Source organism: Danio rerio, chromosome 5 (assembly GCF_049306965.1).
Source record: "Danio rerio strain Tuebingen ecotype United States chromosome 5, GRCz12tu, whole genome shotgun sequence".
Taxonomy (NCBI): domain Eukaryota; kingdom Metazoa; phylum Chordata; class Actinopteri; order Cypriniformes; family Danionidae; genus Danio; species Danio rerio.
In genome coordinates, this window is record NC_133180.1 from 4,217,801 (window position 1) to 4,234,400 (window position 16,600).

At 36.2% G+C, this 16,600-nt stretch overlaps 1 protein-coding gene across 18 annotated transcripts in view; it reads right to left on the reverse strand.

Annotated features, from left to right (window-relative positions):
• srrm3 (serine/arginine repetitive matrix 3) overlaps positions 1 to 16,600 on the reverse strand; it is a 207,346-nt gene that overhangs the window by 50,045 nt on the left and 140,701 nt on the right. For 11 of the 18 annotated variants that reach the window (XR_012406642.1, XR_012406641.1, XM_068221387.2 and 8 more), the window contains exons 4-7: positions 15,828 to 15,956; positions 10,576 to 10,656; positions 7,771 to 7,812; positions 1,588 to 1,623 (exon numbers count right to left, since the gene is read on the reverse strand). Coding sequence is in view for 16 of the 18 variants with exons in the window: in XM_068221387.2 (XP_068077488.1) it covers positions 1,588 to 1,623; positions 7,771 to 7,812; positions 10,576 to 10,656; positions 15,828 to 15,956 (288 nt within the window). In the remaining 2 variants the exon portion in view is untranslated. The remainder of the gene's footprint in view (positions 1 to 1,587; positions 1,624 to 7,770; positions 7,813 to 10,575; positions 10,657 to 15,827; positions 15,957 to 16,600) is intronic. The other 7 variants (XM_073951855.1, XM_068221388.2, XM_068221391.2 and 4 more) reach the window with 6 other exon arrangements.

The window sequence follows — 16,600 nt, forward strand, 5'->3', positions numbered from 1 at the left end:
TTTAGGTGAGGGAATGGAAGTTTTGAGTTTGTTCCCCCACTTTTTTCCCTAGGACATCAATAAGTCAAAGTACAGGTCTAGACTTAATGATGATCATCTTCAAGCCATACTGGGGGTCTCAACTGCTTCCGCTCTAAAGCCAAATGTGGTTCAGATTTGTGAGAAGAAGCGCTGTCAAGTCTCTGGCAGCAAGAAGTAGGCAAAAGATGCCATGTTCAGAAGAACTGTTCATAATCTTCACTCAATGTTCTATTAATGTTCAGGACACTTCATGTTCAGAAGAAATAATTAAAACTGTTAATAATGACATTTGAGGACTTTTTTTTGTGAAATCCCTTATGCGGCCCAGCATCACCCAGACTTTGCCTCCTGCGGCCCCCAGGTAAATTGAGTTTGAGACCCCTGGTCTACACTTTCCAAATCTGAAATATGTAATATGGGATTCATTTTGTTGTACGTTTCAGACACACGTCCTTCTTGTAGACATCCAGAAAAAGACATCGCTTCAAATCAGCTAGCAAACCACAGAGTTAAATAGTGTTTTTAAAAGTCAATGTAAGAGAAAAGTGCACTGCAACCGCATATTTTTACCTTTATTTTGCACTAGTTTTATCTCTGCCTACATTTTTGCGAAACATAAAATACATTGCTCCAGGTACACTATAATGTACTTTTCAGATAAGTCCTCAAGAGGGCGCTGTCTACATTTAGCAGATCTGAAATATGTAACTTGGGGATCATTTTGTTGTACATTTTAAGATACACGTCCTTCTTGTAAACATTCAGAAAAAGACAACGCTCGTCTTACAAATCAGCTGGCGAACCACTGAGCTAAATAGTGTTTTCAAAAGTCAACGTAAGAGAAAAGTGGACTGCGACCATTTATTTTTACCTTGATTTTAGATTACTTTTATCTCTGCCTACATATTTGCAAAACAAAGTACGTTGCTCTGGGTGTGTTTTAATGTACGTTTCAGATGACAAATCCTTAAGAGGGCGCTGTCTACATTTAGCAATTCTGAAATGTTACTGTGACCGCATATTTTTACCGTGGTTTTACATTGCTTTTATGTCTTTTGTAAAAAGTGTGTTTTCCTGACTCAAACTCGAGTGCTCTACAGCACAAAAACAAAGTAAGCAATGGGCAAACTGACAATGCCAGAAAAGTCCATAGGTGAAGCAAATGTACTCCATTACAAATAATAAACAGCATTTGTTTTTTTTGTAGTATTTAAGGGGTTTTGTGAAAGAAACAGCATGAAAATACTCATTTATTTGTAAATAATATGTCCCTGTAAATGTCATTTGTGTACAAAAAGAAGCAAAATCTGTTGCAATCATGCTGCCCAATAACGTTCATTTTTAATCTAGAAATGTCACCCAAATATCATTAGTAGTATGTTGAAGTGTGTTTTTACAGTTTCACAGGGCAGAAGCAAATATTTCTAATGAGCTTGTGTTGCAATAAATCATGGCTGCTCACTTTACATGTCAATAAATGACTCTTGAACAAAAGTAGGTATTGGCTAATACAAACCCTGCAGTCCCTAAAACAACACATCTAAATGATCTCAGCTTAGTGTTTACCTGTGCCTCCTCTTCCTCCGCGAGCCAGATGTGGACCTGAGAGCAATGGGTTAGACATTAGATTGTGACCCTCAGACAACTCATGCTGTTTGCAGTCTGAAGTGTAAATGGACACTGAAGTCACACTTAAAATATGTGAACAGAATATTTACATTTACAATCTCTAATATGACATGCAGGTTTATTAGAGATCAAGTCAATGCAGTTGGCATTAATTGATGCACACTTCAACACTTGCCAAACAAATAATTTAACAAAATTAAATTTGATTGGGGCGAGGCAGTGGCGCAGTAGGTAGTGCTGTCGCCTCACAGCAAGAAGGTCGCTGGGTCGCTGGTTCTAAACTTGGCTCAGTTGGCGTTTCTGTGTGGAGTTTGCATGTTCTCCCTGCCTTCGCGTGGGTTCGCTCCGGGTGCTCCGGTTTCCCCCACAGTCCAAAGACATGCGGTACAGGTGAATTGGGTAGGCTATGTAGCGGTGTATGAGTGTGTGTGGATGTTTCCCAGAGATGGGTTGTGGCGCTGTGTAAAAGCTTGCTGGATAAGTTGGCGGTTCATTCTGCTGTGGCGACCCCGAATTAATAAAGGGACTAAGCCAAAAGAAAATGAATGAATGAATAATTATACTTGGTTTTTAACGCAAAAAATATACACTGTATAAAAACAAAACACTAAATACAGAAATTGTTCATTAACAGATATTATTTACAGTGTAGGTGGTTTGGTGCATTCAGGGCTTAATTTGTGCTGGAACACTCCGGATCCGGCACATCTGAAATCTGATCTGGCACCTCTTTTTAGCAATCCCCCTCCTCAACCGCCCTCCTTCCCCGTCCGCTGTTCACTTTCAGTTTCTTCCGCGACTCCTCAACCCTCTTTACTTTCATCTGCGACACCCCCCGCACCGCTCACTTTCGTCTGTGAAACCCTTCGGGCTATCCACCGCACCAACACCTTCCCCGCCCCCACACTCCATTTTCATGCACGACACCTCTCTATCCTCAGGTAACATGCTGGATCCATTACCCCGCTCTATTCCGGGACCTCACAATTCACAAATTAAGCACTGGGTGCATTATGTATTTACCTGATATACTTTCAATTCTATATTCAATAAAAATAGCTAAATGCTGTTGTTGATTACTAATCACTGAGCAAAAATACTGAAGATAATGAAAAAACAAAAAGGACTGCAAAATTTGAGTTATGTTTTGTATTGAATGCAATGGCCTTCAAACATTTTTAAATCTAAAAATTTAATATCTTCACATATTGGAGGTGACTTTTTTGTGTTTAGTGGAGTTTATTTAAGTAATTTTGAGAGGATCATGTGCTTATGAATCTCAGCAGCCCCGCCTCCGTTTTCAGATGTCTCCGTTTTCCCTCATCCACACTGAGACGGAGCAGCAGCGCTTTAGAATGAAAACAGCCTCTCCAGCGTTTTCAAAATGCTCCGTTTTTGGCGCTTCGAAAACTTCGGCGTAGTGTGGACGGATGGCGTAACCGTAGCAAAACTTATCCGTTTTCAAACTAAAATGCATTAGTGTAAATTGGGCCTAAGACTGACCCCTGAGGGACACCATGGCAGACCTGTTCGACATCAGATTGATTATTTCCCATGACCACTAATTGCATACGATCCAAAAAATAAGATTTAAACCAGTTAAGCACGGTGCCAGTGATACCAAGCCATTTCTCCAGCCTATTTAACAATATAGAATGACAAACTGTGTCAAAAGCTGCAGTGAGATCTAGTAAAGGCAAGATAGTTGAAGCTCCACAGTCAGCAGAGACAAGCAGGTCATTCATGACACGAAGCAAGGCTGTCTCTGTGCTGTGTCCTATTCTGAACCCTGCCTAGCAAAGGAGTTTTAAAATATCTTTATAAAGCAGGGGTCTCAAACTCGCGGCCCGCGGGCCATTTGCTGCCCTCAGTGCAATATTTTGTGGCCCGCGCCAACCACTGTACACTGACAGAATCAGCGGAGCGGGGAGAGAGAGCGCTCCCTGCTCCGCTGATTCTATCCGTACACAGTGGTCACTGGCATTCCCCGCCCGCCGTGTAAACAAAGGGGCGGGGATGCCTGTGACGTCACCACGCACCCCGTCCCTTTGTTAGACGCTGGGAAGTTGCTGGAAGCTGTCGGGCGGGAAGTGTTGGGAGGGAGGGAGCGCCGGCAAGAACCAAGGTAAGCTGATCCCGCCCCTGCCTGCCACTTAGCTACCTATCTGCAGCCTGCCACCTACCTAGCTACAGCCTGCATCTTATATATATTATAAGATGCATCACTGTATCACTGTATACAGTGCATCACTGTATTTTGTATGATTCCTTAGATTGGTTATCTCTATATCAAAGGAGAAAATTACATCTGTACTTATTTATTTTAAAAGCTCTTTTAGGTAAATTACCATCCTATATTTTTAATTTATTAACATTTCACACCAACAGCCAACACACTAGATCTGGTTCATGTATTCGTCTGATAGTTCCAAGGGCATTATCAGAACTTGGCAAACGTGCTTTTTTCGTTCACGCTCCCAGGGCTTGGAATGACCTGCAAAATCAGCTCAATCTTGACACTCTTCCGACCCTGAGTACTTTAAACATCTTTTATACAACATTTTAAAGGACACCTGCAATTGTTTGTTATGAGCTGATGTTTTAAGAATGGTGATTTTGTAATTTTGTGGTATTGTTTGTGATTTTTATATGAAACTCTATGTGCTGCCTGCCATCTTGACCAGGTCTCACTGGAAGAAGAGACAGTACTGTCTCAATGTGATCTCCTGGCTAAATAAAGGAAATAAATTATAGGTAGATACAGACTGGTACAGACTGATGTGACTGGAGTGGGGTGGGGGTGTTTTATTTATACATATATACGCCTTTTTTTAGGTGAGGGCAGGCACGTGCACACATAGGGTTCAACCTGTGCAGTGCACATGCCCTTTTTAGTCTTGGATAGAAAGTGCCCTTCCAAAATGATCAAAAGTGCCCCCGCGACGCGGCACACCTTCGGTCCCGCCCTTCAGTACGCGCGCGATAACACCGCTCTTGAGTCCGCGCGCGACAACACCGCTCTTCAGTACGCGCGCATCCACTCTGCAGTGGGTGAGGGAATGGAAGTTTTGAGTGAGTTCTCCCAAGCCATACTGATTTGTGAGAAGAAGCGCTGTCAAGTCTCTGGCAGCAAGGAGTAGGCAAAAGATGCCATGTTCAGAAGAACTGTTCATAATCTTCACTCAATGTTCTATTAATGTTCAGGACACTTCATGTTCAGAAGAAATAATTAAAACTGTTAATAATGACATTTGAGGACTTTTTTTTTGTGTGAAATCCCTCATGCGGCCCAGCATCACCCAGACTTTGCCTCCTGCGGCCCCCAGGTAAATTGAGTTTGAGACCCCTGTTATAAAGTATTTGGATAAGATGGTATTAATTAAATCGTGCAATTCAGTTGAAATTGTGTAGCTTGTATTTTTCTTTTTTTTTCGGGTTTTCATCTTTAATGAACAGGACAGTATAGAGTATTAACAGGAAAGCAAAGGGAGCAGAGAGAGGGGAAGGATCAGCATAGGACCGCAAAGCAGGACTCAAACTCAGGTCACCATGAGCACCGGAGTGCATGTGTTGACGCACTAAACACTCCAACACTGGCACTGACTTTATTTTTATTTTTTTATTTTTTAGCAATATTAATTTTGAATCTACATGTGTTGTCTTACTTAAATCTTACCTTACTTTACCCTAAGTAACACTATGAATTCCCAACACACAACTGAGAGTAGAAATAGTTGATTCTCTTTCACACTTTTCTCTCTTTGCACACCGTCTGACAGTATTGAAGCTGCTGTGATAAGATATTCACACAGGGATGCAGGGTGTTATGATGGTGTGTACTCTATTATATAAAGCTGGCACAAACAGATACGCATGCACTCCAGCATCCTTCAACCCTGTCATGCTCTGTTGATACAGGACGGTCACATGAGGTGAAGCTTTAATAAATCCATCAGCGCAACGTGAACTAAATAAAAATGATCTGTCCTGAATCAAGAAGATTACATGCACTACAATGAATACACTGCAGGCCAATAACTGCAGCAAGTGTGATTTAATCATCATTAATCATGCTATGAGTATATGTCCGCTAATCGACATACTCAAAATTTACAAATGAAAGTGAGTGATAGAATGTGTAAAAATATTAATAATTTCTTAGTAAATAGAAGTAGAATATATTATATTATTATATTATATTATATTATATTATATTATATTATATTATATTATATTATATTATATTATATTATATTATATTATATTATTATGTTATATTATATTATATTATATTATATTATATTATATTATATTATATTATATTATATTATATTATATTATATTATTATGTTATATTATATTATATTATATTATATTATATTATATTATATTATATTATTATGTTATGTTATATTATATTATATTATATTATATTATATTATATTATATTATATTATATTATATTATTATGTTATATTATATTATATTATATTATATTATATTATATTATATTATATTATATTATATTATATTATATTATATTATATTATATTATTATGTTAAATTTCCCAGTACCGGGTTGTGGCTGGATGGGTATCCGCTATGTAAAACATATGCTAGAACTGTTGGTGGTTCATTCAGCTGTGGCGACCCCTGATAAATAAGGGACTAAGACTAAGTAATATAATATAATATAATATAATATAATATAATATAATATAATATAATATAATATAATATAATATAATATAATATAATACTCACCGGCCGCTTTATTAGGTACACCTGTCTAACTGCTCATTAACGCAAATTTCTAATCAGCCAATCACATGGCAGCAGCTCAATGCATTTAGGCATGTATACATGGTCAAGTTGATATGCTGCAGTTCAAACTGAGCATCAAAATGGGGAAGAAAGGGGATTAAAGTGACTTTAAACGTGGCTTGGTTGTTGGTGCCAGACGGGCTGCTCTGACTATTTCAGAAACTGCTGATCAGAGGATCAGAGGAGAATGGCCAGACTGGTTCAGCTCACAGAAAGGCAACAGTAACTCAAATAAGCACTCGCTACAACCGAGGTCTGCAGAAGAGCATCTCTGAACGCACAACACGTCCAACCCTGAGGCGGATGGGCTACAGGAGCAGAAGACCACACCGGGTGCCACTCCTGTCAGCTAAGAACAGGAAACTGAGGCTACAATTGACACAGACTCACCAAAACTGGACAATAGAAGATTGGAGAAACGTTGCCTGCTCTGATGAGTCTCCATTTCTGCTGCCACATTCTGATGGTCGGGTCAGAATCTGGCATCAACAACATAAAAGCATGGATCCATCCTCCCTTGTATCAGCGGTTCAGGCTGGTGGTGGTGGTGTGATGGTGTGGGGGAGATTTTCTTGGCACACTTTGGACTCATCAGTACCAATTGAGCATCATGTCAACGCCACAGCCTGCCTGAGTATTGCTGCTGAACATGTCCATCCCTTTATGAGCACAGTGTCCCCATCTTCTGATGGCTACTTCCAGCAGGATACCACATCATGTCATAAAGCGTGAATCATCTCAGACTGGTTTCTGGAACATGACAATGAGTTCACTGTACTCAAATGGCCTCCACAGTCACCAGAGCTCAATCCAATAGAGCGCCTTTGGGATGTGGTGGAATTGAAGATTTACATCATGGATGTGCAGCCGACAAATCTGCAGCAACTGTGTGATGCTCTCATGTCAATATGGGGCAAAATCTCTGAGGAATATTTCCAGTACCTTGATGAATCTATGCAGCAACGGATTAAGGCAGTTCTAATGGCAAAAGGGGTCCAACCCGGTACTAGTCAGGTGTACCTAATAAAGTGGCCGATGAGTGTATTTATATGACATGAAACTTTTAACTAAATCTTTTCATGCATTTTGGTTACTCATTTATAATACAATGACACTTTGGGTTGCTTGAAGTACAGAAGTGATAAATGCAGAAAATTAGCATACTGCATAGCTACATTACAGTGTGCTCTTCAACACATTCCCTGAGGGACAGATTGATGATTACTGGCAGGAAGATCAGAGCTAATGGACTGGTGAATGATGCACACCTGTGTGAATGAACACACACATACACACCTGTCTCTTTTGTGTTTCTTTCCGCTTTTCTTCCTCTTGTCTCTGCGGGTGGGAGACAAACTGTCAGTGCTGGGTATCACACAAACACATCACAAATGCACATCACACATGCTTACATTATCTTTCCTTTTTTCTATTAATAAACCACTTTAAATGTCTGTTATTCATTGTTGCTCTTGCATTCTTGAATTTTTCTGTTCCTCGCTACATCACTTTATACTTCGCTCATAAATATAGCAAAATTTCAAACAAACCTTAAATATTTCATTACATTTCAACTTCTGATAGTTGCAATGCATGAAATAAGAGAATATAGTGGAGATGGAGCAGATTGCATTATTAAATACAATGCATTAAGCAAAAATAACAGATCATCCAGGTCTCTTATACATTTAGAACATTTACAACAGTGCAGTGTTTTTTTATTAAAGAATTTATGGATGTATTTACTTATTTATTTATTTGCGCATTTATTTATTGTTTTATATATGCAGGAATTTATGGATTTATTTATTTATTTGCATATGTATTTATTTATTTGTTTTATTTATGCAGGAATTTATGGATTTATTTACTTAATTATTTATTTATTTGCGTATTTACTTATTTATTGTTTTATTTATGCAGGAATTTATGGATTTATTTACTTATTTATTTATTTGCCTATTTATTTATTTGTGTATTTATTTATTGTTTAATTTATGCATGAATTTATAGATTTACTTATTTATTTGCGTATTTATTAATTAATTATTTTATTTATGCAGGAATTTATAGATTTATTTACTTATTTATTTGACTTTTTATTATTTATTGTTTTATATTTGAAGGAATTTATGGATTTATTTGTGTATTTATTTATTGTTTTATTTATGCAGGGATTAATAGATTTAATTATTTATATGCCTATTTATTTATTTAGTGTTTTTTTCAGGAATTAATAGATTTATTTATTTATTTATTTGCCTATTTGTTTATTTATGCAAAAATGTATACATTTATTTACTTATTTATTTATTTGTCTACCTATTTATTTATATATGCAGGGATTTATTTATTTATTTATTTATTTATTTATTTGCGTATTATTTATTTATCTAATGTTTTTTGCAGGAATTTAGATTTAAATATTTTAAATATTTATTTATTTAAATATATATTTGAGTATTTCTTATTTCATATTTTATTTAAGCTGGAATTTATGGATTTATTTACTTATTTATTTTTTTGCCTATTTATTTATATATTTGTTTTATTTATGCAGGAATTTATGAATTTATTTACTTATTTATTTTATTTGCGTATTTATTTATTGTTTTATTTATACAGGAATTTATAGATTTATTTACTTATTTATTTATTTGCCTATTAATTTATTTATTTATGGAGGATTTTATAGATTTATTTATTTACTTATTTGCGTATTTTTTATTTATTGTTTTGTTTATGCAGGAATTTATAGATTTGTTTATTTATTTATTTATTTGCCTATTTATCTATTTATGCAGAAATTTATAGATTTATTTACCTATGTATTTGCGTATTTATTTATTTATTTAGTGTTTTTTTGCAGGAATTTATAGATTTATTTATCTACTTAAATATTTATTTGCATATTTATTTATTTCTTGTTTTATTTATGCTGGAATTTATGGATTTATTTACTTATTATTTATTTGCCTATTTATTTATTAAATGTTTTTGCAAGTTTCCTCCATAGTTCAGAGGCATTCAAAGTTTGTGAACCTCTCACAGAATATCTCAAATTGTGAATCATTTTAACAAAATAGGAGAGAATAAAAATATATTATTTATTTAGTACTGACCCGAGTAAGATATTTTACATAACATACTTTTAAATATAGTTCACAAGACAAAATAAATAGATGGAATTCTTTATATAAGCCTGTGCAAAAGTTTGTGATTATGCCACCATTAATTGATTTTAAAAACTTTTAAACAGGATTTAGAGGTCCATATAGATATATAATTTGCATTTAGTATTGCGCTTCAGAAGCAGCAGAAGATACTTGCATGTTTTCTGAAAGACAAATGAAGCATGCTTTACCTTGATCGTCCCATTCAAAAGTTTTCACCCCCCAAATTTTAACCCTTCCAGCAATATGTTTTTGTTTTGTGAACTATATTTAATCAGGAGAGTGCTGAATGAAGTAAAATAACAAGTTTTATATATATATATATATATATATATATATATATATATATATATATATATATATATATATATATATATATATATATATATACATATATACATATATATATATATATATATATATATATATATATATATATATATATATATATATATATATATATATATATATATATATATATATATATATATATATATACATGTAAAATATATATACATTTTACATTTAGTACTGCCCTTCAGAAGTAACAGAAGATATTTGCATGTTTCCTGGAAGCCAAATGAAGCCCGATTAACATTGATCTTCGAATGCAAAAGTCTCCCCCCTCCCCCTCACATAGGCAACTAAATGGGAAGTTCTAAATCAATTGCAAAAGCGAGCGCACGTCCGCATTAAAGAATAAGGTCAGTTTTTAAACATCTTTTATTGAAAGTCCTTTGCTCAGGACAGCTTAATAAAGTAAAAATAACACGTTTTCACCCCCAAGCACATAGTGAATCGTGTTATTCACATTTTCACAGATTCTGCGAGGGGCTCACAAACTTTCGCACAACGTATAATGGACACAGACTGAACTGATTTTTCTGTAAATTATGACACTGTTTTAGATGACAGAAAGCAAACTCACCGGCTGTGTCTTCGTGCCTTCTTCTTTTTCCTCTTCTTTGGACGAGGTGAAGGTGAACTGCTGGATTTCCTCTTGGGTCTGCTGCAAAAAGACAAGACATTGTGGAACATAATAAAGAACCAAAAGTAGAATATCTGGTAAGCTGAGTACATTTCAGTTGTGTTATACTTCCTTCATCATAAACAGGTGTTTGCACATAATGTCTAAACCCCTGAAGAGATTATAATGGAAACAGTCTAGAGTTTTACATTAGAAGGCAGGAAAGAGAGGCTAACAATTTGAATAAATTACAAAACTGATGCACTCACTACCTCCAACTACCTTTTATTTCAGTCAGATTCTTAATGTTAAAGCTTAGTCTACTCAAAATAAACATCAGCTCATCATTTACTCACCCTCCAGTCATTGAAAACCATGAGAAATGTGTTTATTTTCTTGGATTAATCTGCTTGTTTCATATGGATTTATCTTTGTATTTCTTCAGGAAAGTTTTGTAATGTCAGCTATTTAAATAAAATCATTGTGTCCATATTATCCAAATGCAGTGGTGTAAAGTAACAAATTACAAATACTCAGATTACTGTAATTGAGTAGTTTTTCTCAGGAATTCTAATTTACTAAGTAGTTTCTAAATATGTACTTTTACTTTCCCTTGAGTACATGTTTAGTCCAGTATCTGTCATGAGTCAGGTCTGATCTCGTTAATTCTATCACACTGTATTGCCCCTTTGGTCTCGCAGCTGCAGGTTCTCCCCATTAACTATCATTGCATTAGCACCTGTCGCCACTTATTGCCTATTAACGTCCCTACTTAATCTTCTATGTTCTCTGTTTCTGTGTCAGATTATTATATCGCTTTTGTGGTTCACCTCGCAGTTTGTGGATCGCTACACGTTTGTGCAGTCCAGTAGGTTCTATCCTGCGTGCTATCATTGTGTGTGTGTACTCTTACCTACACTCTGCTTAACCAGCCTTCAAGTGCCTGCCTGCATCTGGTCCCCAGCCGGGGTTTGTCAGCTGATGCCAGCTCTCCTCCTCTACTCCTTCTCTGACCTCTCTTGCGGGACCCATCTGTTTTCATCTAAAGAACTTTGAGTTATCCAGTACTGCGCACCGCCTGGGTATTGCGTGCGGCAGTCTACCTTTGTTGTACTATACCTAATAAACTGTCCTTATTTTCCCGCACGTCTGGTATGTTACAGTATCGGTACTTTCACTCCACTACTTTCCTTCAATCTGCAGTCACTACTTTATTATTTCTATGGGGATTAGAAAAATCAGTCCTGTGATTCCTGTCCATAATGAACTACCTTAAGACATGGGCTTTTTTTTAATAATTGCAGCAAACTGTTTGGAAGCTTTAAAAGTGTCCAAGATAATGTCCGAAATCTTTACACACCTTGACCCCAGAGACTGTTTAGATGCCGGTCACTGATGAGAAGATGATGGATGTTTACCCTACACTAAAATGGCCTTAAACACCTAAAGGCACAAGATGTCAACATGATGTCAGATTGACGTTGTACCCTAACGTCATGGGAAAATCAGGTTGACTTCAGAACTCAATGTCAGGCCAATGTCAATGCCCAACCAAATATCATCGTTTAATGATGTCACAGCTTGACATTGTGTGAACGTTAACACTATGACGTCTATCAGATGATGCATTTTGGTTGCCATAACTGAGAATTAAATGACGGTCTTTGTCAATATGACATTGATTTAAGATGTTGACTCGACGTTGGATTTTGGTCACTTTCCAACAACCTAAAAACAGCCAAATGTCAACGTCGTTATTGGACATCAAAATAACGTTGTTTAGACTCTGCCTTGTCATTGAATTTTGGTCACCTGACATCACAATCTAAATCTAACCTAGAATTAATGTCTTATAATGCTGTGTGCCTGCTGGGCAATAACTAGATGCACTACAGCAGCGCTATTCAATCGAGACTTGTGCGTGCCTTTCTGTGCAATGTAAACAAAAAGATATGTAAGACGAATTATTATTAAAATGATTATGTACAGTATGTATGAATGCAGATGGCAACAACAGTTATTCTAAATAACTTACCTAATATAAAGCTTGAATTTACATTAGACGGGATAACCGTGAAATCATGATTATTCTTCAGACTATATAATCGTACAACCAAAATCTATAATTGTTGCATCCACAAATTGTTATACAGTTCCAAACACAACGTATGAATGTGTCTGAATGTAGAAGAAGCCAAACTTCAGCAATGCACTGCTTCTGTTGTGCTCTGAAATACAACATTTGAATGTTTGTAAGTGGGAACTGGAGAATCCGTAGATGCAGAACCGCTGTGGGTCAGTCATCCTTTTCAGTAAAAGGTATTCATGCCATGCCTGTTCATTTAAAGTTACAATCAGAACTCACAGTATTTTTATTTTCTGTAAAGCTGAGAGAATGGCTGAAATCTTTACAGCAATACATTTCTCTTTATGCAGATTGACTTGCACTTTATGTTTGTGGCTCTGTAAATATTGTACATGTTTGTTGTATTATGTTTTATTCTTGATTGTTTTTTTTTTAATGTAAAGCCTAACCAGGGACGAGGGCTGCAAATTAGCTTTATGCTACAGCCCTATGTACACAACATCGGTTATCTTTGTGTAACAATGTCAAGTGTATTGTCCCTGTAAAATAAACAAGCAAAAAAATAGAAATAACATAAAAAATTAAATTAAAAAATATATACCGTTGAAGTCAGAATTATTAGCCCCCCTGAATTATTAGCCCCCTTGTTTATTTTTTTCCCCAATTTCTGTTTAACCGAGAGCAGATTTATTTAACACATTACTAATCATAATAGCTTTAATAACTCATCTCTAATAACTGATTTAATTTATCTTTGCCATGATGACAGCACATAATATTTGTCTAGATATTCTTCAAGACACTTCTATACAGCTTAAAGTGGTATTTAAAGGCTTAATCAGGTAATTAGGTTAACTAGGCAGGTTAGGGTAATTAGGCAAGTTATTGTATAATGATGGTTTGTTCTGTATTCATCTAAAAAAAATTAACTTAAAGGGGCTTATGATTTTTTCCTTAATCCTTGTGTGGTGTTCGTATTTTGGTTACTCAGCCAGTGTTCATTAGTCTGGACCCGCTAGAGTTTTGGCTTTCCAAAAAACACTATCAAACAATATTTTGTTAAATTACTCAACAAATATTTACTTAATCCCAATTACAAGCCATATGCACAGCACGCATGGTTAATTTTCCCCTTTACCTTTGCTAGATCATATTGATGAATAAATGTGCTTCTCGATTTTTTTCTTAATATTATTAATGTAATGAAAAAAATAAAACCAACAAATTTGTTTTTTTCGTATTGTTACCACCATGGTCATGGACATCATCACCAGAAGCTCCTCTCTCTTCCACAATCAATTGCAAGGCCCTCGCAGCAGATAATCTTTTGGCCATCTTTATCAGTTGTGATAAGGAACCACACTGGCAAAGTCTTATTTATAGTATTATGCCCCTAATATGCAGATGGCACAGGGTATGAGAAAATAAAGCTTGGTTCCCGCAAGAGAGAGGGTAAAATGTGCGGGAATGTAAAAGCAGACAGGGTTGATGGTTGAATTTTCCACAATGTTGCAACTTTTTGCGGGAGCAGGAGGGGGAGGGGAAGAAAACAGCAGCACCAGAAAGAAGGAAGACAGAGTGTGGGAACCAAGCGGCAACCTCCCGCTCTCCCTCAGGAAGCCAATACGGAAGTAACTAAAACTGCAATTCATCTGAAATCCCGCTAGTCCTGGCCGCTCCTGGCTCCAAAACAGAGCAAATTTCAATTGAGCCCACTGTTAGAATGAACAACTTTACAGCAGAAAAAAAAGGTGTTTACAGCCTGGTACAAAAAAAGATTTTGGTTAATACAACTAATATTACCCTTCATGACAACTGTGAGGGGGGTGAATTTTTTTATAACTCGTCCGTTTCCTTTATATTAAGTTATATTAAGTTTGCATAATTAAGGGCGTGGCCACTTGAGTGACAGCTAGGTCTCGTTGGTCGCCGTCACGTCACCTCAGCTGAATCCTGCAGATTAGCCACTGAACTCGGCATATTTATCGTATCTCTGTGTTGTTTTATGTGGCTTTACACAGTCAACTGCCTTTTGGACTTGTTTCCTACAATTATTAGATGGCATGGCATGCTGAGTGAACTTAATTGTGCTCACAAACCATTCACGTGGCCTCCGTTTCCCATGTGAGTAAAGTTATATACTTATATACCATCTCTATACATGTATTTGTCTTATTTAAGATCATTTATCGTTTATATTTATATTTAGAGCTGTAATGCACTCCAGAATCTGTCAGATTGATTAGCTGTAGGCTCTAGATCAGTCATCTGAAGCGTTGTCATACAGTGTTATGCTGGATTTCATCAATAGTCTTACATTAACTAACACATTACAGCAGTGTTTTTAAAAGACTAAACACTTGATATAGTGTACAGCCAAGCACAAGTGTTCAGAACACAAACGAGTCGCAGGTGATAAAGTATTAAGCGTTTTCCCAAAGTAAAGTGTGACTGAACCAGGTCCAAGCTAAATGCCAGCAGGTGTCTGTAGCTCCGCTCACTCTCCGCCTCTTTGCCCTTGTTTGGTATCCCGCCGTGGGTGTGATGACGCGCGAACAAAATGGCGACGGTTGGCCACGCCTACTTGTGGCTTCTTTTGCGCTCTTTAGAAACCTATAGGTGACGTCACGGATACTACGTCCATATATTTTACAGTCTATGGTGGGAACACTGTATCTACACGTTCAAGACTTTTATTAGACCTGGGTCTAGTTGACCCGAACACCTTATATGTAATGTAAATGTGTGGGGGGAGGTACATTATGCGGTCATTGAAAATTTGTTCGGATTTATGTTCTTCACAGAAAATTAGCTAAAGCCAATGAATTTTATGTTGAAAAAATAATTCCTTGTTTAATTTTTCTTTTGAAAAAAACACTGAAACTAGGTCTCACAGACCAGGACACCATTCAAGGGTTAAAATGGTGTTTAAAAAATTAAAAACTGCTTTTATTCAAGCTGAAATAAAACAAATAAGACTTTCTCCAGAAGAAAAAATATTATCAGACACACTGTGAAAATGTCCTTGCTCTGATAAACATCATTTGGGAAATATTTAAAAAAGAAAAACAATTCAAAGGGGGGCTAATAATTCTGACTTCAACTGTATATCCTCCCTGCGGTTTACCTGCAGTCATCATAAGCTGCCGAGTCTTGCTCATAATACTCTCCATCCCAGTCATAGTCTTGTTCATAGCCGTCAGTGTACGCAACATTTTCCACATGATCTCCGTCTTCATGAGGAAGCAGCCTGACCCTGTGTATGCAAGAGGTCAAAGGTCACAACCTGCACTGGTCTACAATGCAATAATGAGCTACTGACTCAGTCTAGACGTGTCTCCAGCATGCATGCATGAATGATCTTTATTTAAAGGTTTGTTTTTTATGAAACATCAATTGAGAAATATTTGAAAAAGAAAGTGTACTGGTATTTATACATTTAACTGCATTTGTTTTTATTAAGAAGCAGTTGCGAATGTTTTACAGGATACATTAATCTGCAGTATGGACTTTTACAATGTGCTATTTTTTTTTTCTTCCACAAAACCGAGTACAGAATAAAGATGATTAATGTGATATTGAGAGTGCCGAACTTTACACTCAACACTTCACACTCACTTATAATGCTCTCTCTCCCTCATTATAAAGCTTCAACCTCTCCTCATTATCCTTCCTAACATGTAACTCTGTCTGAAACGATCAGTTTCTTCATCACACTGGTAAATGTCAGCCTTCTGCATCTCTCTCCACTAATTGGTACTTCATGTTGTTTGTGATTTGTGTGTTTTTTCTGATTTCTTGCACACTATTTGTGTATACTTGTATTTTGTTTTGTATTAATTCCTTGTTTCTATTTATCTTATGCAAAGTGTCTGTAGGCAGGGTTTCTGCAGATGTCAT